This window comes from Centrocercus urophasianus, unplaced genomic scaffold, assembly GCF_019232065.1.
Source record: "Centrocercus urophasianus isolate 14NV4802_14NV808 unplaced genomic scaffold, USGS_Curo_1.0 seq_20, whole genome shotgun sequence".
NCBI lineage: Eukaryota > Metazoa > Chordata > Aves > Galliformes > Phasianidae > Centrocercus > Centrocercus urophasianus.
The window spans coordinates 4,826,225-4,850,771 of NW_024884756.1; the positions used below are offsets into that span (position 1 = coordinate 4,826,225).

The 24,547-nt window shown below is 44.8% G+C and overlaps 1 protein-coding gene across 1 annotated transcript in view; it reads right to left on the reverse strand.

Moving 5' to 3' along the window:
• MAP2 (microtubule associated protein 2) overlaps positions 1–24,547 on the reverse strand; it is a 189,122-nt gene that overhangs the window by 38,808 nt on the left and 125,767 nt on the right. The window contains exons 5-7 of the mRNA XM_042822366.1: positions 22,712–22,997; positions 5,646–5,759; positions 3,327–3,404 (exon numbers count right to left, since the gene is read on the reverse strand). Coding sequence (XP_042678300.1) covers positions 3,327–3,404; positions 5,646–5,759; positions 22,712–22,973 — 454 coding nt within the window. The 5' untranslated portion in view covers positions 22,974–22,997. The remainder of the gene's footprint in view (positions 1–3,326; positions 3,405–5,645; positions 5,760–22,711; positions 22,998–24,547) is intronic.

Sequence of the window (24,547 nt, forward strand, 5' to 3'; positions counted from 1 at the left end):
TGAACAAAGGTGGAAGTTGTTTCTTCATGGGCTCTGCATGGAAGGAGGTCAAAAAAGCATAGGTCTGCTTCTGCTTTTTAGCACAGCAGGACTGACAACATTACAAATGCTCAAATACACACTACTGTGAAGGGCCAAAATCATTGCAAAGTCTAATTGGAACCATTATGTCTGTGGTTATCACAGATTTACATCTTTTTTTTTCAGTTTTGTTATTTTTGAACTTACTGCAGAAAATTTCACTAACATGACGATGAAATCTTTGAAGAGAAATATGTTTGTATTTATGCAACAAAAAAACCTCCTTTGCGATTTTAGTCCCTTCTAATAGTTTTCATCTAAAGCACAGGAAGAATTCCCACGTTTTTCTGAAATCCAAGATAAAAATCACTTCTCACAAAAGCTAATTCAGCTTTAGCTTGCAGGTATATTTCAAGAATGCCCTTCATTAGATAACTATTACTGCATATAGATCCTTTTTTATAGGACATACAGTTACTTTCAGTTTGGAAAATATTCTCATTTGATATATAATGCATATCCTGAAACGCTTATTTCTAAATGGAAGGGAGTCCCTCAAGGCATGCTGCTATCTTGTAACATTTAGAAGAATTTTTACACGAAGATACTGCAGACCATTGTCAAAAGGCACAGAGCACAAAAGAAATGCCAGGTTGGCAAGAGAACACCGCATCAGTCCTGCATGACCAGATACAACTGATGAAAGGATCAGACAGTGAAAATTTAATTTCCTGAGCAAAAATATGTTACAGTAGGTAAAATAAATGAAACAGTGTCAATAGGGCACATTAGTTATCTTACCTTGTGCAGCAGTAAAAAGGGACAGGCTCATCGAAATGGTTTTTTGCAGCCAAACGAAAGGAAGAAACCTACATCCACTGACTCCCTTCTCTCATGAAATACACTTGACCCACAAACCTCTTTGTCTTTTCTACCTTTTTTTTTTTTTTAATAATTTGTATTTGCTGCATGGCTGGCCACATCCACCTTTGTCATGTCTACAACAGTGATTTCAGTCTACTATGACTGAAGGAAGCCTCTTCTGAATTCAGAGCAATGCAACACACACTGACAAGTGCGCTAGGAAAACGTTTTGAGAAAACAGAAAAAAAGGAAGCCTGAGTCAGACACACATACCAAATACTCGCCTTTTTCTTCTTCAACAGCTTTAGAACTGAATAAATGTATAAATGTATTCTTCTGAGTAGAAAGACAGACAACGTAAAGTGCAGGGGATGGAGAGCCTGGTGGCATAGGGAGCCAAAGGTTCAAACAAGTTCAGTACAAACTGGGTCAAAACCTACTGAGGTAAACTCTTCCAAGTGGGAGCTTTGCCTGAATCAAAATGACAGAACTGGCTCCCCTAGGTCAGCAAAACTCAACTGACCCACAGAAAATGAGAACCACAACTTCCAACATAAAGCAGAACACAAAATGCTGCATTTCCTTTCGAGCCCACTACTACACTGAAAATGGACAATGTTAACATCTGGGGAAAAAGCAACAGTAGTGCTACTGTATTAACTCAATCGTACGTGCAGGAAGAAGAAGAACAGTGATTTGAGTGACGTCCTGAGACACACGCCCAGCTCTGAACAGCACTGCCCAGTAGTCCATAACGCCATCGTGCTATGTAGCACGGGCTACATTTCGCCACCTTCTGCTAGTACAACTTGCAAGATCGTGTCCATCTCCTTAGGGGACAATTTTTAATCTTCTGACAATCATCAATGTGACTGCTTTATAAAACCCTACAATACGTGCAAATAACATAATTAATAGAAATAATACATAAAGCTAACCCTAAATGAAGTAATGGAAGAGCGCTGACATTTGCTTGAAGTAGGTCAGGGCCTTTATTGTGATGTGAAAAATCAAAAAACCTATGGAAAACTACTCAAGTGAACTCTATAAAAAAAAAAAAGAAAAAAAGTGGTGAAAACCTGGTTAACAACTACAAAAGCCTTGCTAACACTCTACTAGCTTCCTTCCCAGTCAGTCATTTTGATGATGAGAACTCGTGTACTAGCTTTTCAAAATACACACACACACACACACACACACACACACACACACAGAGCCAACACAACAAAACTACCACCCAGTGAATCAGATTTTACATATTGGTTACTGACCACATATCCATGATGTATTTCCAGTACAGTGGACTGCCCCATGTTGTTGTTAACACAAGCTATAACTGCATCATCTCAGAAAGGACTGGAGGAATGAACATGCCTAACTGCAGTGTCTCGATAAACTATGTTAGCACATGCAGTAGGAGCTATCCACTTCCAAAGTTAATAGAGTCTCTGTTAAAATACTAACCCAGTTCGTTCAGTAAAAGACAAGAAATTACTTTCATACATTTACTAGGGAAAAAAAAAAGCTGGGGAAAAAAAAAAAAAAAGAAGGGCTAAATAAATGGACACACAAAAACACCGTTCACACTGGAGAGTTCAGCTGACAGTCCCCTAGAGATTCTGAACCCAAATTCTTTCCTTATATCTATGTGATATGGCTCAGTTTTGGTATATTGCCTTCTCTCTCTACTGATGACCTTGATGCAGCACTCTTTTTCTGTTGAAGAAACCACTGACATACACGCTTACCACAGTGACAACTTCACTGGGATTTAGACTTCTACTTAAACATTAAGTGAATGCTTGATCTCTTTGATGAGGGGATTTTAGCAGGAGGGAAAAGCAGAGATCATGGGCTATGGAGACTGAATATTCATTGTGCAGATAACAGAAATGTTCTTTATGAGACTAGAATTTCACTCCTGCACGATGCGTACAAACCCCACTGCATGCAGACACTGAAGCAGGAATTACAGGTTGAAGATCAGAAAAACAATCCAACGCTCAACCTCCTTACTTTCATGCGTTTAAGATTCCAAATACAAAGCTCACGGTGATTAAAAGCAAAACAACACAGAATCCAGACAAAAGAATCCTAGGAAAACATGAATTACCCATACTGACTGAGTTTTGGTGACCACACTGGGATAGCAGACATCTCAGCTGATATTACATGTGACAGATTAAAGGGTTAGTTAGCATCACCACCTTTTCTTCTTCAATATGGATGTACTTAACATATCCTGTCAGTTATGTCTGTGCATATGAGTCTACCTCATCCATGCACTGCAGTTGGTTTGCAGATGGGGAGTTACTGCTGGGGAATGCCTTATCTTTCCACATGAAGCTGAAGGAGGTATCTCCATTTTCTGATTTCCCCTTGCTTTAGATTCATGTCTCATCCCTCCTCTGGCAGCCGTATGCTGTTCAAGAGACCCTTACCTTCCTCCAGAGCTCCAGTCTGCTCAGAAGCTGGCGATGGAGGTGGGGAAGGAGGCAGGTTGGCTGACTCTTCGACTGCTGGAAATCAAACAATGGAAACAAGATACAGCAATTAATTCCCAGGAGACCAATGCTTGATGCAGGCTGCAGTCAGCCTGCGCTGCCCAGCTGAGAGAACTAGCGGATGGGGACCTGCATGCCAGGGATCTGCAGGAGAACCTTTCAGAACTCTGGGTTGTTCAAGCTATGTTAAAAAGATTTGTTTTCTTAGATGGAATGCATTATTTTCAAAATTCTAGTCAAAGAGCACCATACAAAAAATGAAGTATGAAATTATCTTTCAGATCAGTATGGCACTTAGCCTTCAGTCACTCAAGGCAACAACAATAAAGCATCCGTGGAGGAGAGATTTTACAAATTCAGGCTAACTGTAACAGCGAGAAACTGGCATCCAATCTTCTCAGTTTACCTTGAGTATGTGAACACAAAACACTTTACAACCATCTTTTTATTTTGCTTCTACTGAGTTCAAAGTTAATTACAGAATGTATGCAAATACTCTTTGTCTAAATACAAAAGACATCAGCATAGAGAACTTATGTCAGCTATGACCTGTTAACAATTGAGCTAAGTGAGATGCTGTGAAATCAAAGCTTCACTTAGGTTATGTTTCAATTCATTTCCAGTCACGAGTCTGCATGCTGAAACCAGATGATGTTTTTCCATTAATTTCAATAGAAGTATGATAAAATCCTGAACAAGCTGCTGCTTAAATGAATTCAACATAATTTCTGCATCTGATTTCATACTAATCATTTTGAGATTCTTTTTTTTTTTTAAACCAAAGCCTCCATTGTGACTTGAGCCACATTTTGAAGGAGAAGAAGAAAAGAAGAAAAAAGTAATGATTCCGTTAACAGATCTGTGTTATATAAACGGCAAGTCCCAACAACCAGCTCTCAGTTCATGACTCCTTACAAGGATAGAAGGGTCACTTTCAAAGCCCCAGAAGAATTTCCTGGCCTTCTTTCCCCTGAGGCCAATGTAGTTTGGAAGAAAGCCCTATGTGAGTTGCCCGTCAGATTTGCTTGTCCAGGGACAGAGTATTTCTATCTTCACTACAGGCCCTTTGTAGCTGAATTTATGTAATACTGATTGGTCACAGGAACTGTAACACCAGTATGTGCTAACTGAGGAAGCACTCCTTAGCATGTTTGAAGTGTTCTACCTCACCACATGTAACTGAATACTCATTTTGACTCACAAAGGCCCCAGTGAAGCATTGTGTCCTTAAATATGTATGAAGTGTTTTGTGGAATCGGGGTCTTTCACGTAATATTCAATCTCTGCAAAGAAGGGAGTTACGGAGGCACACATCACTCTGCTGGACCTGCAGCTCAAAATTAATCCAATGAAGCAAAACACCTAGGGATCAAATTTACAACTAATTCTTTTAATTACTCATTGACTTTAATTCATTCCTAGGCAGGGTCCAGCCACTGTACCAAGTGGAATGCCTGTGGGAAAAATACCATGAAGTGTTATTTTGATTTGATCACAACATACACACTCTCAGCAAGACTAATCCTGGGGACAGGCTTGTAAGACATTCATCACTTCAGGACAGCGTTTGGTCTTTCTCTGGTGTTTGTGTACATGCTCTGGGCAACTGTGGAAGTTTTCTGGCAGTGAGGAAGCACTGTACCCACAAATGGCTGTATAGTTACCTCAATATACATACAGCTGCATTTTGGACAACCCCCAGTCTGGAGCACCGCACTTGCTTCCACCTGGTGTCCCTCCCTCTGCCTCACACTCACGACTGCTGTCTCCTCTCCCACTCCCACCCTGGGTCCCCTGTTCCTCTCTGTGTCTTGCCAAGAAGCTCATCTTCCATATTCTGGAGTAGCTGCCGTCAACCAATAAAATCTCATTCTTTTTATATGCCTCTCACCTAATCTTTGTCTCTTCAGACATGAAGCTTCCTCTCCAACAGCTGAACATAAAGGGCTCTCGGTGCTGCTTGGTCCACCACACAAAACCACCTCCACCAACTCTAGTCACAGCTGCACTGCTCAATAGATAGGTGGAAAGCTGCTCTTGTGGGCACAGTGAATGAGACTGCCAAAGAGGAATGAAGAACTGAGGCAGTAAGGGTGACAGTATCGCATGGTGCCATAGCTCACCCATGACTATGACCTACATGAATACACACTGTGCTGTTGAATACAAACTGTTTGTTTGGGTTTCTTTTTAATATATGTATATTTAATGTTTGCAGATGCAAGGATACTCTGAGCATTCTTCATCTTGTTTTACCTATAGGTAGTGGTCCAGGCTGATCTTTGTGCTGGGCTTCTTTTTCCTGTTCACCTTTCAGGACTGCTACAGCTTCAGCTGTTACTACTTGCACTATCCTTGCAGACACTTCTTCTGTGGCAGCAGGAAAAAAGAGGAAAAAAAAAAAAAAACACAAAGAAAAGCACAATAATGAGAAGGATTTCTCAAAAATTGTAAAGATTAAACAGCATATTAAAAAAAGGAGACTGACTTAAAGCATTTTCTAGAAGGTAATCTTTTCCTGAAATAAAAGCAAATCATTAAAAATGAAATAGAAGGACAAGATATTCAAAAGACCTCCGTGGAAAACGCTGAGTGTTTATAAAGACCAGGATTCCAGCCTTTGCAGAAAGATGCACAAAGCAGCACTATGAAACGTTCTTTCTTTGGTCTGTTAGGGACAATGTGCAACAACAGCAACATTTTACAATGATCATTTATAAAATGTCTTGCAAATTTTTATTTTTTTTTTCCTTATATACTGTTTTGCAAACCATGGTAGCACAATCACTTCAGTAACTGGATTTCATGACGTTTTATGTATGGAGTTAGCTGTATTCTTACTTGTACTTCAGATGTTTCCACTCCATCAGCATACAGTTAATATGCATTAAAGGCACTTACACATCTAAGGATATGCTAATGAGGGACTTGAAATAGAAGAGACAAATATTTCAATATGATTTAAACGTGTATTTTGGGCTCCTCATCCCTTTTAAGAATGCAACATGAAGTTTTAATTAACCAGTAGCGCTGAATACCACACAAGTGGACTGCAGAAGATAACATCCATGGTGCAGGACGGACTCGCAGGCCCTGGTCTGGGATACTGGTTTGCTCCCAGCTGCTGCTGGTGCTCAGGCAAGGAAGAGGAGCACCAGGAGAGTTGCTGGGGCTGCAGCATGCTCCATAGAGGTGGGTGCCCCACGGCCTGCGCTTTGCTTTCCCCATGACCAGCACTGTGCAGTGTGAACCCTCCATCGCGAGGATTCCAGCGAGGAATCGCTCAGCACTGCTCCACCCCACTGCAGATGGCAACGTTCTGCACTCGCAGAGCCCCCATTAAACACCATCCCTGGGGGCAGAAATAAAAGCTCTCTGCTCATCCATTACCACTCCCTCCAGGCAAGGGAAGGGGAAGTATATTTAAATCAATGCCCTACTTGCAACTTTACAGCAACCACCCTAACAAGAGAGCTAACAAGGGATGCTGTCCATTAGATTAATAGTGGCTTCATCTCACTCTGGCAGAATTCCACAGTGTTTTTAATGCAAAGTTATTTTTCTTCATTTGTGCTTCAGAAAAACCAACTTTTTTCCTCAAGAAACATAGATGCAAGTTACTCGACTTTCACAGTCATGCTCATCTAAAAACAAAACACTCCGTTAATCTCCCTTTTGAACAAACTGAGTATGTAATGAGATATTAAAAAAACAACCCACTGGCAAAGAACTTTCATAATTGTTGGTATTTATATCCTACCATTCACTTCCCTCTTGACTGGTTGCCAGGAGGGCAGGGACTACAACACAGCATCATTGGCTGCAGCCAATACCAAGAGCTGATGGATGAATGTGTCAGAACCACCACCAAGCAATGAAAGATAAGTTGATTTTTAAAAACTGCTCATCCAAGAATGGATGAGGAAAACCAAGGATAAACTGACTAGATAAATGATCAAGGAGAAATCAGACCTGAAATCAGAAGACGTTTTGCATGATGCTTTGGCAGTCTTCCCCACAGAAGGAAAAACTTCATTTGGCTTTGAGATGGAGATCAATATATTTATGAAAGAAACTACGTGATACAGATGCCTGTATCAGCAGGAGGCCAGGTGTGGCAGCTCTGCTTCTCTGTCCCTCTAGTCAACAACAGGCCCTCAGTGCATTATGTGAAACTCCCCTTTGTCATGTAAATGAGACCAAGCCCCATAAGCAACTCATGCATGTGGCTTCAGTCATATGGACCAAAGAGCAACGCTGATTAAAAACCCATCAGTCTTCCCAGTCTCATTTTAGGCTCCTGTATCTCATTTTGGAGTTTTTCCCACTTCCACGCTTGCTGGATGCTGGATGTGTTCCTCTGTACCCCACAGTGAGGAACAGGGAAGAGATGATGCTTCACAAACCCTCCCAGATGGTTACATGGTGTGCAGCAGTGGACTGGACACAAACAGTGCCTGGAAATCCTTACAGGTCCTGACAATTCCCTGTGCTGTGAGGCACACACAGACTGCACAACAGTACAGGAAACAAGTAGGAAGATGAATTCTCCAGACTGGCATTCCCTCTCTCCAGAGACACCTGGAGCTCTGTTCCACACTGCACCTCACAGCCCGAGCTGCAGCGCCCTGCATGGCAGGACAAGGAATGCAGGTAGGAAGTCAGTCTTTCTTGCAAAAAGCAACCTTCAACACGCAGCGTTTTCGTGCTCAGATTCTGTTCATTTGAGAATATGGAGGAACACTGCCCTGACAGCTCTGATAAGCATGGAGAAGGACACAGAGCTTTGCAGGGAACACTGTGGCTCTGGAAGACCCCGTGCTGATGACACCGCACTCATGCAATGTGACCCTTCTGTCCAAACTTCCACACCAACCTATAAACCATGACACCAACAGAAGTAACATCATCAAGTCTGCACTGATACAATTGGGAAGACTTCAGAAAATCAATTTTTAAGCTTATTTGCACAAGAAAATTACAAGAAAAGGCTTCAATTAATTTTTCAGAAACAGAATATCGAAACTTTTACCATATTGAGTAGCTTGGAGTATATCCAGAGGAAACCCACTTAGTCTCTGCCACCCAAACTACCACAAGCTTCTTCCCAGCAAGGCAGGACAAATCTATACAACAAATGATTTTGTTTGTTACAAGTTTATACTTGTTTACACACTGCCTGACTCTGGGGTGCAGATGGGCTCTCCAAGGCTGTAAAGACAGCTTCTGCTCCCTCAGCTCTCTTCCTGATTTAATTTGCCTGGGACACACATTATGCTGAACAGGGAGATGCAGCTGGAGGTAAAACGGTGCCTCCTGAAAAATGGTAATTTCAGACTACGAAAATACATAAATAAAAAATAAAAATGTCCTCAGGGTTGTTATCCTTTTTTTTTTCTATTTTAAAATCAAGAAAGGCTCACTTTGAGCACTCTGTTGATGGATATTTTGGGTGACACAGGAGGCACAGGCAGTTCACCAGAACAGCAGTGTTTTTGCTATACATGACTGCTGCAAAAGGACAGACATTTTTGTACTAATGGACACTATAAATAGCAGATCCAATGGGTAAGTCAAATCCTCACAGGGCAGCTATTGAGACTCTTCATAGTTTCCTTATGGTTCAGTTAAAGTTCAAGGAAGCCTAATGATAAAGAACAAAAAAAAGGAGAGTTAGCCAGCCTGGATGCCAGGCAAATTCTTCACAGCTTAAAAGCTTTGCAGAGAGCTTTCATTGTAATGCTTTATTTTCTCTCTCTTTAGCCAGGTAGACACCCCTTGCCCCTACTTTGTCCCTTCAAGAACAGCACTAACAAATGACAACAACAAATGTATATTTCTTAAAGGCAACACTGACCTTGGATTCACATAAAACTCCAGCACAACAGAAGGCCAAAAGTGGGGCTGATTCTTTTTACCAAAATGCCAGCTGCTTATAGGACGCAGTCTGGCTGCAGGGAGCATGGTACCAAAAGTCCAGGTGGCCCTCAGATATGATTTCCACTGTGAGAAGAGACGTCGCAAACCGTGCTCAGCATGAGCTCTTCAAGCAGGGCAGGCCGAGCTGAGAGACCAGGAGCTAAAAGGCACAGGGGTGGCACTTGTACCGCTCTCCTACGAGCTGTCACTTCAGCCCATGCTCGTGTTTGTCTGGAAACTAACCGTGCTGTGGCCATTCTCTGGCAGGGATGAGAGGATCATGCTATGCTGAGAGAGCGTACATCAATCTTGTCTGCTGTGTTAACTTAAGCCAAAATTAAAACTCAAGCCAGTGAGCACCTTCTGCTCCTGGCCTTAGAAACAAGCACAATTATTCCCCTAGGTGTGACAAAGCCCAGCCCCTAGCGCACCAAAGCGGGACATCTGGAGCCTCCTTTCCCCACAAACAACTCAGAGACACAGGGTCTGTAAAAGCACGGTTAGGGACCAGAGGATGGCTCCAGCAAAGCCAAAGATCTGGGATCAGAGCTTGTGGAAGGCCAAGATGTCATTTCAAAGCCCTCCCTCATTTCTTATCGATACTGCTGCAGTTGTCAATGGATTGCAGATGCCTCCACTGCCACCTGAATCCATTTCCTACACCATTTTCATTTCCCAGGAAGCCTTTCCAGCCCATTAAGTTTTTTAACCAGCCCCAGCGACAGATGTACAGATGGTCACAGAAGTCTTTTAAAAATGCCTGAGCTTTCACCAAACGTTTCTGGAAAACTGTTAGAAATATCTGAGAGCTGTAATGGCAAGAGCTGAAATTAGAACTGTGACAGATCTCCGCAGCAATGCGTGGTGTGTCTGTTCCCTTCATGCCCTTTGTAACTGTTCTCCTTCAGCCTTGGCCACTTTCTCTTCTCCCAACCTACCGCAACCTTGGGCACAATCTGTTGAGGAAACGGGTGTGCTGTGAACATGACAGCCTATGCGACACTGCAGCGATAGCTGCCTCCGACAGCTCCCACCCAGCAGGACCTTCTCTCCACCTCCCTCATTCCCCCGTGCAATCTGAGGACTGGTTTTAGCATCTTCCTGCTCTGCAGGTGGGTGCCCTGATGTTGCCACAATTCCACCTTCCCAGTTAAGAGCAGCAGCTTTATCTTACACCACTACAGGGGCAGCAGAGTTTGTCGTAGCCATGGAGGAAGCCATCTGGTCTCTGCAAAGCAAAGGTTGTTTAGGGCATAAACAAAGTTTAACATGCTGGAACCAGGCAGCACAACAAATGCTCCAGGAGAAAAGTGAAGGAAAGGGATGACAGGAAGGAGAGACAGAGAAGAGGAGACTGAAAATTGTGTCAAAACCGCACATGCATTCGCAACGTTACCCCACAGACCCCATTGTGAAAATTAACAGCGAGCTTGTTTAAAGCAAAAGGTAATTAATGCTCATAGAGGACTGAGGCTAAAACAGGGATAAAGAAAGATGCAAACAGATGGAAAGGATAAAATAATACATTTCATTAATTTTGCTACATTTTAGGAATGGAACACAGGCAGGGCACGGCAAAAGGATTAGCTACATGTATGCTTGCAGAATTGGGAAAACAAAGCAATTTCAGTCAAAATGTGCCTGTCAGAATCCTCAGCAGGGTGCAGAGCAGTTTCCAAGGTAACCAGCACTAATTGTTGGCAGGCAAATCCAGTCAACAACAAAAGCAAGGAGGAACCTGTGCTGCTGTGCAAGGCAAAGCAGCCCAAACATATTTCTGCCGAAAGGGAAGACACAAAGTAGCCCTTTGCTATCTTTGACCATTTGAAAAGCACGAAGCACCAATGGATTTCTCATCCTCCTCTCTCAGGTACTGCAATTCTGAGTGCAGCTGGACTATAAACAAAATAGCTATTGGATTTGCTGAGAGGCATTCAAATTCAACAGCAGCTCCAGGGAGGGCCCCGACCTCCCGCTCAGCAGCCCCAGAGGCAGGTGGGACAGATGAAGCAGGGCAACAGAAGCAGGGCAGCACCTGCTGATGCTTCTGATGGAAGAAGGAAGGCACACCTTGGGCTTTATCATGGGGATTAATAACAACTCTAAATCCTGCCTTCTGTGCTCGGATTAAAAGAGAAACGCGCAGCAGCAATCAAAACAGTATGAATAAGTCATATAAAGCACAAATAATGGAAAAAAAGCAGTAACACAGCTTTGCAAAATTCAAATTTTTGCTGTCAAACGACTTCAGCGAGTGCAAATATTTTGCTGTAAATAGGTCCTTGATCTGGATGTTGGCAAAATCAACAGTAATTGGCAGGAGGCATGAAGGGAAATAATGGGACCATCAGCTTTTAAATTAAACGAAACCACAACACAACTGACAAGCATCGCTTCCCCAGTAAACTCATTGACTGTAAGCCGCTGTAGCATCAATGAGGATGAGACAGATGAATTTAGTCAGCAGAACTCACCAGCCAGCCAGCTGAACGGGTCAGGAGAGGCACGTGTGTCACGGAAAGAGAAACCTTTAGTGGTACAACACACTGAACCACAAAGGTACGGATGCTCAGACTGCCTTTGGAGAAAGGTGCACCACGGAGACCAGGTGAAAAGAGGTGGCACAGGAGAGGAGCTTGGCTGGGTACATCACCTCTCTGCTGCCCTGGCTGTGTCTTCCTGGCCATCTTTTCAGCTAGAGTTGAACATAATCCACATCTCTAAGGCACGCAAATGGCAAATTTGTGCCATAAGTCAGGATAACCCTGAAAGCTGCACTAAGCAGTCCTCCAGCTCCAACCACACGCACATCAGGCAGAGCCCTTTCACCATGTCATGCTGTCTGAGCGCTGTAAAAAAGCTCCAAGGGATCCCTTCCTGCACAGACACACCCCTTAAATATGGAAGGTGTTTAAAAAGGAGTCACACAAATGGCAGTTCAATAAAGCAGTGCTTTAAAAACAAGCCCACGTTACTACAAATACTTGTTCCCCGTGCATTCCCTGAGCAGTATCCCCTTCGGTTTACTGTCACGAAGAAAACATTTACTGCCATCAGCACTTCCCAGCCAAGCCAAAGGTGGGAAAAGTGAATGGCTTCTGTTCTGACACATCAGCTATGCAATTACAGCTGACGTGCAATACCAAAGCAGCCAATGCAAGACCCTCAGCCAGGGCATTGCAGTGAGGCCTCATCGCTTTTCCCAGGACTTGGCATCACCCAAAAAGCAGCACTGGACATAAATAGCAGCTATATTTATTTTTCACTAAAAATGAACCCTTTAGAACTCGTGCAGGAAGAAACCACTGCAGGTTCAAAACAAAGAACCAGATACTTAATCCTTTGAGTGTGAGTAAATACACATAAAGGTAAACAGTTTTTAAATCAATGTTTGTTTTGGACTTCAGTACATGCTGACGTTTTAAATCAGCACACTTTTAAGAGCTGATTTGCTTTTAACATAAATGGGAGAACAACTCACAGACGTCAATGCACAGCTACTTAGAGCAGGAGGTCATGTCTCCTATAGTTTGTTTTTAGCTTCTTTTTAAAGTATTAAAACATTAATTAAATTTTTAATTAATTTTAATTTTTTAATTAACACATTGCTTTTACAATGTTTTCTGCAATCTTTAAAATAGAAGAGCAAACAAACACCAACAAAGTATGAGCACTGCTGAAGATTAAAATAACAAGTCCTGCACGAGCTGAGTAGAATTTCCAATTTTGCCTGGTCCATTGTGACTGAAGACCACTCTGTCAATGCAACAGTTCTGATTCATGCCATTAGGGGAACTGATAACACACAGAACGCAGCGACATGGTGCCCTTTTCACCCTAGGGTTCATGCTGCTGGTCACCCCCTGGTAACCAGCCAGCCCTGCCATGCACCAGCAGCTTGGCCCCACCTGTATGCAGACCAGTGTCTCTCTCTCACCGACTGTGAAGAGCAGCTCTTGTGTGCTCACAGGTGAACGTGTGCAATGCTTCCTCCAAGCAGGCATCTCTAACCCATCACCACTCACATCTTCTCCTGTCCTCTGCCTGCGCACCCTTGGAAGCTACGCACCAATCACTACAGAAAGGGATGAGGAAAGAGAAACGTGCATCTACTCCTACACACAGGAGGAGCACAGATACACACAGGAGGAGCACAGATACACAGGAACGCACGCACTCAGTGCACCTTCTGAACTAACTTCTACTTTTTCTGTCTTTGGGTAGCCAGTATGTGCACATCCCTGGCTGTGGTGCTGTGGGGACAGCTGAGAGCAGGCTCCAGGTCACTGCAGCCACTGGAGACGTCTGTGTGCAGAGAAAGAGCCCAAGTGCACAGAAAAGGAGTGATGGCTGTGGAAATTCCAGGCCAGAGAGGGGCAGCATGGGGTGGTTGGGATAAAACCGGGAATACAAAGAGAGAATGGGGGAATAAAATGCCAGAGGCAATGTTAGTGAGAAAAAAGGGTGAGTGAGAAAAAGAAAGAGCTCGAAGAGCAGTTGTTTGGAAGGACTATATATTTATTCTGAAATAGAAAGCCTGGCAGCAAAAGGAAGAGAAAGCAGCAAAGGATCAGCTGCCTTCACAGCTCACCAACAACCTGCACAAGTTGCACTGCCCTGGATTGGGCAGAAACCCTTGATTTGGGGTGAAAGACAACAGCCCCAGCTGAAGTTGCTCCCTACTCTCGAAAACAGAGAGGAAAGCAGCTCTACTAAGTCAGGACTGCTGCACCCATACAGCACCAGTACTCCTGCACCTCTGTGCTATGCCTCTAACCTGCCAGCTGCACAGTGGCATGGAAGGAGGCTGCAAAGAAGCCTCGCTGTAACTGCTGCAGGCTGCGCAGGTTGCTGGGAGCTGTGCCAAATTGGCTGTGTGCTGCTGTGAGTTGGTCTCAAGGAAAGAAATACAAACAAAAAAAGTGAGATATCTGGGGTTTATTTTCATCTCCCCAAAGTGTATGTTGTCTCTAAGTGAATTTGATTTCTGTGAACTATTTGATCTTTCCTGAGTGAAAACGACTCGCTGGAAAGCAGTTAGCAGATTTTCCTGCCTTGGAGATGATGATATACCATAGTTATTTTCCATATACTGAATGCAATTCAAGTTCAAGTATTTTCCATGCACAGAAGGGCCCACGATCTTGTCTATACGGTTGGGGTGCCTTGAATTTCCTGCACTTTTGCATGCCATAAGCAATGTCTCAGTAACAACAAAACTGCCAGAACAAGACTGCATTTCCAAACCATAACCTCAAAATGAGCTTTCCAGGCACCACTGGTTCTGCTCTGCAGTCAGTCTGCAAAATAGCCCAGGAAAACGTCAGTGTTTTGCTCAGTATCACCCAAGGAACAAGTGACAGAGTCAGAACCAGTTCACAGCCCAATCACTTTGAATCTTGCTTTGAATTTCCAGACCAACCTTTTCACAGCTGGGGCGGACAGGCGATGGATTATTGGTGCTCACTTACCATCTAAAGCTAGCCTCATTAGGCTGATTTCCATCCTTTCAGTTGGCAAAGGCAAGCAAACCTGTATTAATCATCTTTATGATTTAATGTGAGCAGTAGCAACTGTGCATAACAGGAACAACCCAAGCTAAAGCACTAGCACAAACTGCTGGTTCTGCTGTCCTAACCTGCCGTGTGCATGTTGCATGAGAAGAGATGACTTGCTCTGTATTTTCACCTCACAGCTTAAATCAGCAGGGAAGACAAAGATGGGGTTTTTATCCCCAGCTTCCTTCTAATCTTTCATTTCAACTCCATGCTTGAACTGAAGCCCAGATTGCCTTTGCCATCCCATTTTTATACAGGGTATTAAAATCTGGGTTAACTGAACCAAGACATTTGCGCACATATATATACGTGATTCTTACATGGATACATCTCGCACCACAAATACACCCTGAAGTAGTATTTCCTTTCCATTTCCATGGAAGTTGTGCCTCAGTGAGACCCCACTGCATGGTGCTCACAGACTCTCTCCCCATCTACTCATATCCCTTAACCTTGAGAAGCAAATACTGGAAGAAAAGAGAAAACAAGAAAGAAAAATGCTCCTTTCCTTTGTCAGACAGTCTGGCTGTGGCTCAGAACCTTTAGAGAGAGGCTGTGCACTCCTGAATGCTAACTAAGCTCCCAGGCTACAGACTTTCTCTCAGCGGAGCTTGAAGAGAGATCTCACTCAGCACAGGGACCAGTTGGCATGGCAACGCAGAAAAAAGGAGCCAGCAAGACCTGGCACTCCTGCAGTAGTGGCAGCAGACTTTGCATGCCTCATACTTCTGTAAATGATGTGTTGGTCCTGCCTCCCCTCTGCCAAGGCTGGGCCACTGCTGCCCTTAGGGGCAAGGAGGGATGACCGGCCACTGGGGCTGTGGTGAGCCAGGCCAGGCAAGGCACTGAGCCACAGAAAAAGTGGGAGGAAGGGAATAGTAAAGCATGTGCGTGAGAGGAATAACGACCTTAGCTCCTGTGCATCGTGTGCAAGACCCTGCAGGCTGACAATCACTTGCGCAGAGTGAGGGGCTCAAAATAAGGCAACAATGTCCACCCACCAACTGCTGCCTGAGAACCGCTGCTTCCTTTGCAAGAGAGGAAGTTGGCACTTCAGCTCTGCCTGAAACAAGAGGGGCCGTGTCTCTCCAGAACAAGGCTTACTTGTTTGTTAATGAGTGTTCCTTCCAACTGTCCTGCTCTCAGAGCAAATTTGGAAAGGAAAATCATGTGTTGCCACAGCCTGCAGCGATACCATCATCCAGCTGCGGTCACAAAGACTGCCCACAGCCAAATGCCACTCAGTGCTCCTGCAGGTACCCCAGGCTTCCACTGTGGTAACAGACACCCTCACGGCTTCCCTTTGGACTTAGAGAAGAACTACCAAGCCCTGCCTCTGTGCAGGACAGAGCTGGGCTGACTCCAGAGGTCATGGCCTCAGCACTGCACAAGGTAGCATCACCCACCCTGGCCCTGCCACCAACCTCCTTTGGCACCTTTTCTCCCAAGAAGTGTATCCTGATGGGACCTTCAACCATACGCAGTTATCCTGGCAATGCAGCCCCTGAAGCGTGCCTCCAACTGTTTTAAAAGGCACCTTCAGGAGCAGCACTAGTGAAACACAGCCCGAGCAGTGCAGCTGGAACAATGTCATTTCAGCTGCCGCTCCACTGCATGGCCGTGATGCGCCCTGTACCTCTCAAAGGCTGCTATTGATCGCAAGCACTGGTTGCCAAGCCAACCCCAGCACTGACGTTTGGCTCCCACTGCTGAAGGAAGCACAGTTGCTCATGCGGTTCCCTCTTAGGATGCTCATGGCCTAACTAGAAAACACCAAAGTGCGTCAGAAACAACAGGGAGAACAAAGGACATAGCTGGTCGATGCCTCCTCTTAGCTAGATTTGACTCTGATGTGGCACAGATGCAGCAGCTGACTTAATGGTGTTTCTGTATCTGGTTTAAGACAGCTTTCACACACAAACCTGAACCAGAGGCTGACATTTTCAGAGGAGCTTTGGGAATGCAGGAGACTGGAGGCTGAGCTTCCCTGGGTGTCACTGCCCACAGCTGGGACCAGCCCCTCCATTGCAACCACTGCACTTCAGTCAATGCCCAACTGATCTCCGAAGTCCCAAGTGGAGGCAGAAGAGCAGAGCCATCCCCTCAGAGAGGTTACAGCTGGAGAAAATGAGGTGCCCTAGTGGAGTTAGTGAGCAGCAGTGCAAAGGCACAGAAGAGCCTTCAGAGACAACAGCGAGCATCTGTGCAGTAGCTACTGAATATCCACAGTCAGGGAGAAGCTGGGGCATGCATTGGAAAGACTGAGTTCCTCTGGCCTCAATCCTGGTTCTCTGCGGAGAAAACGAACATCTGAGGAGAATCTCCACAGCAAGCTTAACAGAGAATGGTAAAAATAACATCTTTTAAGAGTGCCACAAAGAGCCTCTGCTGCTTCTGCCTGTGTTCTCTTCAGCAACATAGCATGAATGCCTGAAATATTCCAATAACGTGCCCCAGAAAATGACACTTGTGTCACTCCTAACATGCAGAAAAAAAGTTTCAGAAGCCAGCTATGTTTTCCTGTCTCTCAACAGATAAAGGTGATGGTGCACAGTAATTACTGTCACATTTCCTGGGCAAAGGATGTGAGATCAAAATACCTAATTAACAGCTTCTTTCCCATGGCAGCCATTCTTCAAGCTTTGCAAAAAAAACAACAACAAACAAACAACTGAAATGCGACAAGCACGGTACTTGCGTTCAACCATCAACATCTCTGATTTTGCATCCTGCTATGCATTTTGTTTGTGTTGCTCAAGATGTGCTTGTTGCTGAAAACATCTGACACAGAGGCTGGGAGGCAGCTTTTGGGACCAGGAGGTCGGGGGCTCATGGGGTCTCCTGAAGGACTTGGGCAGCAGCAGGACAGCCAGTGCCAAAGGACAAACAAAAAGAACTCTGTCAAAGCAGTGTTGTTGGGAAGAAAGACTAAAAGGCCTCCGTACAAAGGTCTGTTTATATGTTTACTGGCAGTGGCAGAGTCGTTTGAGTATTACAGCTTGTATCTTAGAAAGGGAAAACAAAGGAAAAGAAGATGAAATAACAAAAAAAAAAATTAAAAAAAAATGAACACATCACAAAGCAAAGCAGTGAATTGCATGGCACAGTTACACAGAGAGGCTGTTGTGCTTGCTGCCTCCTCCCACCTTGCTGCAATCCTGCACCCAGCTCTGGTGGGCTCAGTGCCCTGAGCCAGCAGCAGTACGTGTCACAGGGACTTTCTGACAGTGCAGCAGTTGTGAGGACCGATGGAGGCTATGGAAGATGGTAGCATACAGACTGTTTCTCTGATGCACTGCAGGCAGCTGAAACGTGCATAATCCTGACCTTCCCCATGACTCTTTTGCACAGCCAACCTAACAGGGAATTTAGCATCTCTGCTCATCTGTTCCCTGACAACGGCAGGGCAGTTTTTCAGGCTGACATTCTCTGCAGCTTATTTAAATATACTTACTTAAGGAGCAGTTGGTCACAGGAACAGATTTGTTGCAGATGCTCATTTAGTCTGCTCAACAAAGCCTAAAACAAATGGCTGAACTTAGATAAACTACACCAAGGGCTGGAACATGAATTACCCCTTCCTGCTCCTCCTCTTGGTTGTTCAGTATGGACTGTGCCATTGCATGTTGTCTGAACCTCCTCTTCTCTGGGGCAATATCTGCTGTTACACAAAGGATGTGCTGGCTCAGGATAACTGATAAAATTGAAGCACTTTCCATTGTCCTTGTCTTCAACTCTTCCTTCTCTCCCTGCCACCTCCTGTCCCTGCCACACTCTCACACACCTTACATCTCACCAGCTCTGCTCACATCTGTTCTCACTCTCACCACACAGAGTCTATTCCGTAGAGATCCTAGGGCTCTCTTCTCTTCCTGTTTCACTTACAAACACACACCAACCTCTTGCTTTCCCCAGCCTCCAGAAACAACCGTCTCTCATTTATCTGGCCCGGCCTCCACCACATCCACCATCCCAATGACACAAGAGCTCTGAAAAACAATGTGTGAGCACTCAGCCTGGTTCTCTGTGCTGTGTCATGAAGCCTGCTACAGTTCCCCAGCAGTCCTTTTGCATCCCACACAGTCTGGGTACTCTGCCGACACATGAAGGGCTCTGTTACTCTGGCAGGACGTGTTACTGTCCTCAATATATGAGTGACATGAGGACAGAGCCACTGTCCTGACGCTCTGATAATAGGAATTCTTTCCTTTAATCCGTCCAAAGAAAAAAAATCAGATAGCTGTGTGGGTAATCCAAACCCCCTCCAATACTAAGCCTGTATTTGATGTATAATGAAGAAAGCTGAGTCACTGTACTTAAAGATACACTGTAGAAGATGCTTCACAATACAGCCCCTAATCATATAAATTTGACAGATTAGTCATTTCACTAATGAGAAGAACAAGAAATGCATTTTAAGTGTAGAAAAACAAACCTTTGCAGCTTGATGCTCCTTGCCAGTCAAATGTGATGGACAGCTTTGAATTGCTAGTTCCCAAACACTGGTGAAGTGCATCTACTGCTCCTCACTGCTTCCTTCCGATTGGCTGACCAGGACTTTTCAGCAAGCAAAGAAAAGGCTGCCACACTCACTTTTTGTTACAGGTCAAACACATCCTGTGATCTACCACGGCCCAATCCAAAGCTTTCCCTATCACAGTGAGCTTCAGAAGATTACGCTATCAGTGCCTCGTTTGCAGTACGTATCTCACGTGACATGAAAATGTTTGGCTTGACGAGAGCTACAGCTCTCATCCCCCACCATTAAGACTTCCAAAATGCTCACTGAAGACACTGCAGATGTGTATGGGAGGTGAGTATGAACGCGGAGGGATCAGGGAGAGCATATTAAGACTAAGCGGGGAGCTGCATGCTGCCCAAAGGCAAGGTGTCTTCAGGAGCTCCTTAGGAGCAGCGTGGGTCTTGTGGTTGGTAGAGCTGGGTGGCCAGGACAACCTCAGTATGAAAACATATATATACACACACACACATATGCACAATAAAAACGAATAGCTGCTTTACCACTCCTCTTTATGTCACACCCATAACTGCTTCCTATGCATTACACCAATAAACTGGGCCTCTTCTCTCACATATATTAGCCTCCAACTTCAGAGGATGCCAGCCCAGGCCCTGAGGCCGCCCTGCCCACACACAGGGCACAGTCCCCGCTCCCATTGGGTGTCTGAAAGGAGGGCATTGATGTGCCTTCATAATGCAACCATTACCAGCGAGATACAGAGCCAGATCGATCAAAGGCAGAGCAGCAGCTAAATTCAGAGGATTCCAAAATTGAGGTCAGATTCAGTAACTCCTAGACAGATGCCAAGAGAAGCTACACACAAATAGGAAGGTAAATTTTAACTGTGCCAACCTAAAAACGTCACTTGCAGTGATGGATCGAATGCATTTTAGCAAGAACTGTAATCTCCTCTGCCACTACCACCACTCAGCACCACACCAGCATTAGCAAAGGTGCCTGTGCCCTTGTGACTAACTCTAAACCTCCCCTTACCACAGACTGTACAGCACAAGCCCTGCGAATGGCCACTGTGGTGCTCTGCAATGCCCCCAGGGCAGTGAGGCACTGCCCTTTTCATGGAAGAATTCTTGCTGGTGGGCCACTCAGAGCAGGGGAGCTTCCTCAGATGAAATGCCTCAAAACACAGCCAGACTCTGATCAGCAGGGAAATGCCCTGCTTATACCTGTATTCCACTTCCAATGAGCTTGCTGTTGCTGCTGGAGGAGATTTATGGACTCAGACACGAAGGCTGAGATGCCACAGAAGCCTAGGTTATGGTTCTGGATTTACATCAGAGAAAATAAAACTGCTGTAAATCCACACAAACCCACAGTTCAGCTTAATTATCTCAGTCGACCTTGGCTTCCTGTGCATTTTCTCCTCATCTGTTTGGAGTCAGCAAGCTACTACAAGTGATTACATGATTTGCATAACTGGTAATTATGTGTATCACAGTGACATTTAAACACCCTATCTGACAGTACCCCACAGCAGTAACAGTCTATAAGCCAACACTGCAAAGATGGCTGAGGTTGGTGGCAAACAGCAATCCTGATTCAAGATCAAATTCTGAATCAAACTTGCTTTGTGATGCTGTATATCCCACTTGCAAATACCAATGTGGCTTTGGGAACACATGACCCTTTCTGTTTCTGCCACTGCCCTGAACTGCTGACAGGTCTGGCCTTTAAAAAGAGTGAAATGATTAAAAAATATATATCTTCTGTATCCTAGTGTGTTTTATGTTGCACTGACAGTCCTCTAAGTCAGAGCTCAAGGACATGAATTTCCAGAGAACCAGAAATTCATGCGTGAATGCAAGCAGTTTTAGAGACTTTTTTGGTGTTCAAGGATAAAGATGCCATGAAGTAAGCTATAATAAAACTCCTTAGCAGTAACTGTATAGATTGACAGTAAGTCCCCACACCAGAGATCTTGCAATCTAAGCAGATAGTGAGAAAAAGCAGGGGAGGAGGAAATGAGGCCACAAAGCGGTGATCAAAGAAAACTTTGCACCAAGACAGCAGCCTTGCTCTCTCGGCAAGTGCGTTTCTCCAGTCCTGCTGCCTCATTCTGGTCTGTTTTGCTGTTTCGTCCTTCACCTCAGAAAGCAAAGTAAAAACACACTACAACAACACCCAGTGATGGGCAGCACTGGATCCCTGTTTCCTCTCGCTCATTAGCTCCTAATTCCTCAATTAAACAATCAGGTCCCCCACACATTGCCTCAGCTTAAGAGCACCTGAGAAGAGTACTTCTCCTTTTATAAAGAAAAGGCCAATCCCCTTCCTTCTGTAATCAGTACTTCTCCATATGTATGGGTGTGCCTGCAGAACGTTCTGTGAAAAATCGCTTTCACGTCTTCCCACAGCTCAAGCCCATCTGTAACAACTGCAGCATCTTACCTCTCAAGTCCTGTATGACTGCTCCTGCTTATTTGCTGGCTAAGAACAGTTCAAAGTTAGGTTAAAATGAAGGAAAGAGATCTTGTTATCATCATTGCAAACAGTTACCAATAACGTGTTCACCTGAATGCTTACATGGGATTTCTTTTATTGCTGGCTTTCTCATTTTGGCTATGCACAAGAAGAGACTCTTAAAATCCAAACCTGTTTTCTTTTAGCAGATATTCATTTCCACTAGAATTGCTTATGAAATGACTTTAGGGTCTGAGAGCCTTAAGATTCTCCTGCTGCTGAGAAATTACGGATAGTATCTCAAAGTGCTGACAACAGCCAACAAACATTGCTAGAAAGATCTCTTTAGCATGCATGGATGGATGCACCGAGGGCACTACTGCCGGTACAAGAGACATTCCCCTTGCACTGCACAACTGGGCTTTAAGGAGGGAAATCTGCACAGAGTGAATTAGCGTTTATTTCTAAAGCAGGAAACTTGCTTTGCATATTTCATTTTTACACACTCACACTTCCTCCCCCCAGCTCCCCATAACAAGGAGAATGCTAAAGCCCTAACACAGTTTACAAATAGACAAAACCCCAGCGGGCATCCTGCGAAACCTGCCTAGGGAACGGCCAGTAAATGCTGACTCTGAATTGCAGTATTTATGGCCAGGCTGAGCGGTGCGTTATTCTGCACATAGCTGGTGGACATACAGAAGGTGTTATTACTTGTGAGCAGTAACAGCAGAGACCATCCTCTGTGCATGCACACACAAGAACAAGGTGTATCAATGCACAACAGCTGAGCTGTTTCCTGCCGCCAGGCCCGAGCATCTTCTCTGCCCTAGCCCATCCCCAGCAGATGTCCTCCCATGGGCAGCAAAGCCCTGGCTCAGCTGCAGAGCACCGTGGCACGTTACCTGCTGTCTCTCTGTCCCCTGCCGACAGCTCTCCATTGATTCCATTCTCTCTGCTGCGAGCATACGTCCCCGGCTGCTCCCGGCTGCCCAGCCCAGGCTCCTCGCCCTCTTGGTAGGGAAACCCATTGGCACTTCTGACCAGTCCGGCACCCGCGCTGCTCTGTTCCTTAATTTCAGGTGAGTGTGGGTGCGAAGCAGCCTCTGTTAGCTGACCCGAAGTCCAGTGCGGTGCCTTGGCTTCATCTTTCCTATCCTCTGCCATTTCTACTCTCCTTCACCACTTGTCCTGTAACGACATTAGCAGGAGAGATCAGAGCCGAGTGGACTACTATGCCCGGACAACAGTCAGCCACCAGGCACAGCTCAGGGTTGGTACCAGAAACTGACGTCCTGCAAAGGAGAGACGGCTTAAATGAACAAGTGTCTTCTTGCCTGGCCCAGCTGTGAGTGAACTTGCTTGGAAACCAAAAGGAACCACGAGCAATCGAAGTTATGGGTCAAATCCACCCTGGCTCCCAAGTGCCTTGCAATTATTAGCACAGGTTGCTCTTCTGTTAATCTGATTTTAACTCGTTAAATACAGTGAAATGTTGACCCAATTAATGAGATGTGAATTGCCATCAGAATTCAATGACATCTTCATGGGTGACAGGGGGAATGCAATAACAGTTTAAAGACGTGAAGCCACTGTTAACATTTTTGTTGCAGTTGTGAACTTGGCTTTTGCAGAGCAGGGAGCTCTTCAGCCACAGGATTCCTCCTCTATGGTACGTGCGGCCTGCTGTGAGCCACGACAGAGACAACACTTGAGAACATGCACTGGGTTCCCCAACGGCCTGAACCTGTGTGCATCCCTCTTGCATGCAGCTGGGTGAGCAATCACACTCATTCCCTTTTTGTCCAAAATAGTGTGTGGGAGACATTTGTTTCCCATAGAGTCATTTGCATTCTCCAATGACTATCAGTATTTATACATAAACAAAACTAACCATTATTTGCTACTTCACATGTACTCCACTCCTGTTAATTAGCTCATGCCAGAAAAAGAAGCCACTGTATGAGCCCCAGGCTAGGGCTGTGCCTCGTGGAAAAACAGCCCAGTAGGTAGCCTAGGAAGGCAGCATACAGTAATCTGTGTTTTGATAATAAGGTGAATCTAGGGAAAGAAAGGCTTGACCTAAGCAACATCGAAGCGAAATCCAGCAGGCCTTGCAGTTCTTTCTTCCTGGAAGAAAAAAAGCATCTAAAAGCAATCAGCTGAATGCAGTCAAGCAGCCACGTGTCACAAAAGGCTGAGCAGTCTAGAGAAGAAGGCAGAGAACTGCACAGTGCATATGTTCCGAGGGCACTGAATCAAGAAACTTATCACAAAGGAACAACAGTTTCCAAGGAGCCAGGTCAGTTTGCAGAAAGCATCTAAACACAATGAAAGACTATCATTGCTTGACTGACAATTATTCACAATTGATAACTCAACCCCCTTCTGATCAGATACAATGGCTTTCAGAGTTGCTTTAAATTAAAAAGTCATGGTGAATCATGAATATGAGATTTCATTCACAATAAATATGTGACACAAACAATAATTCCACCCCAAAAAGGAGGGGCCCTGCTGTTCTGGTAGGTGCAGCCCTGTTCCTACCCCCACCAGCACCATTCCCCCAGGGATAAATGACTGCACAGAGACTGCAGGAGCAGGTAAAAATTCCAGCCCAATGTTCCTTTGAGCTGCAACAAAAACAGTGGGCTGAGCAGCGACACAGAGCTTGGTGACCCTGAGATGTGCCCCTGCTAGCCACCATTAATATGCTCCGAGGGCTGAACAAAGCCTATTCT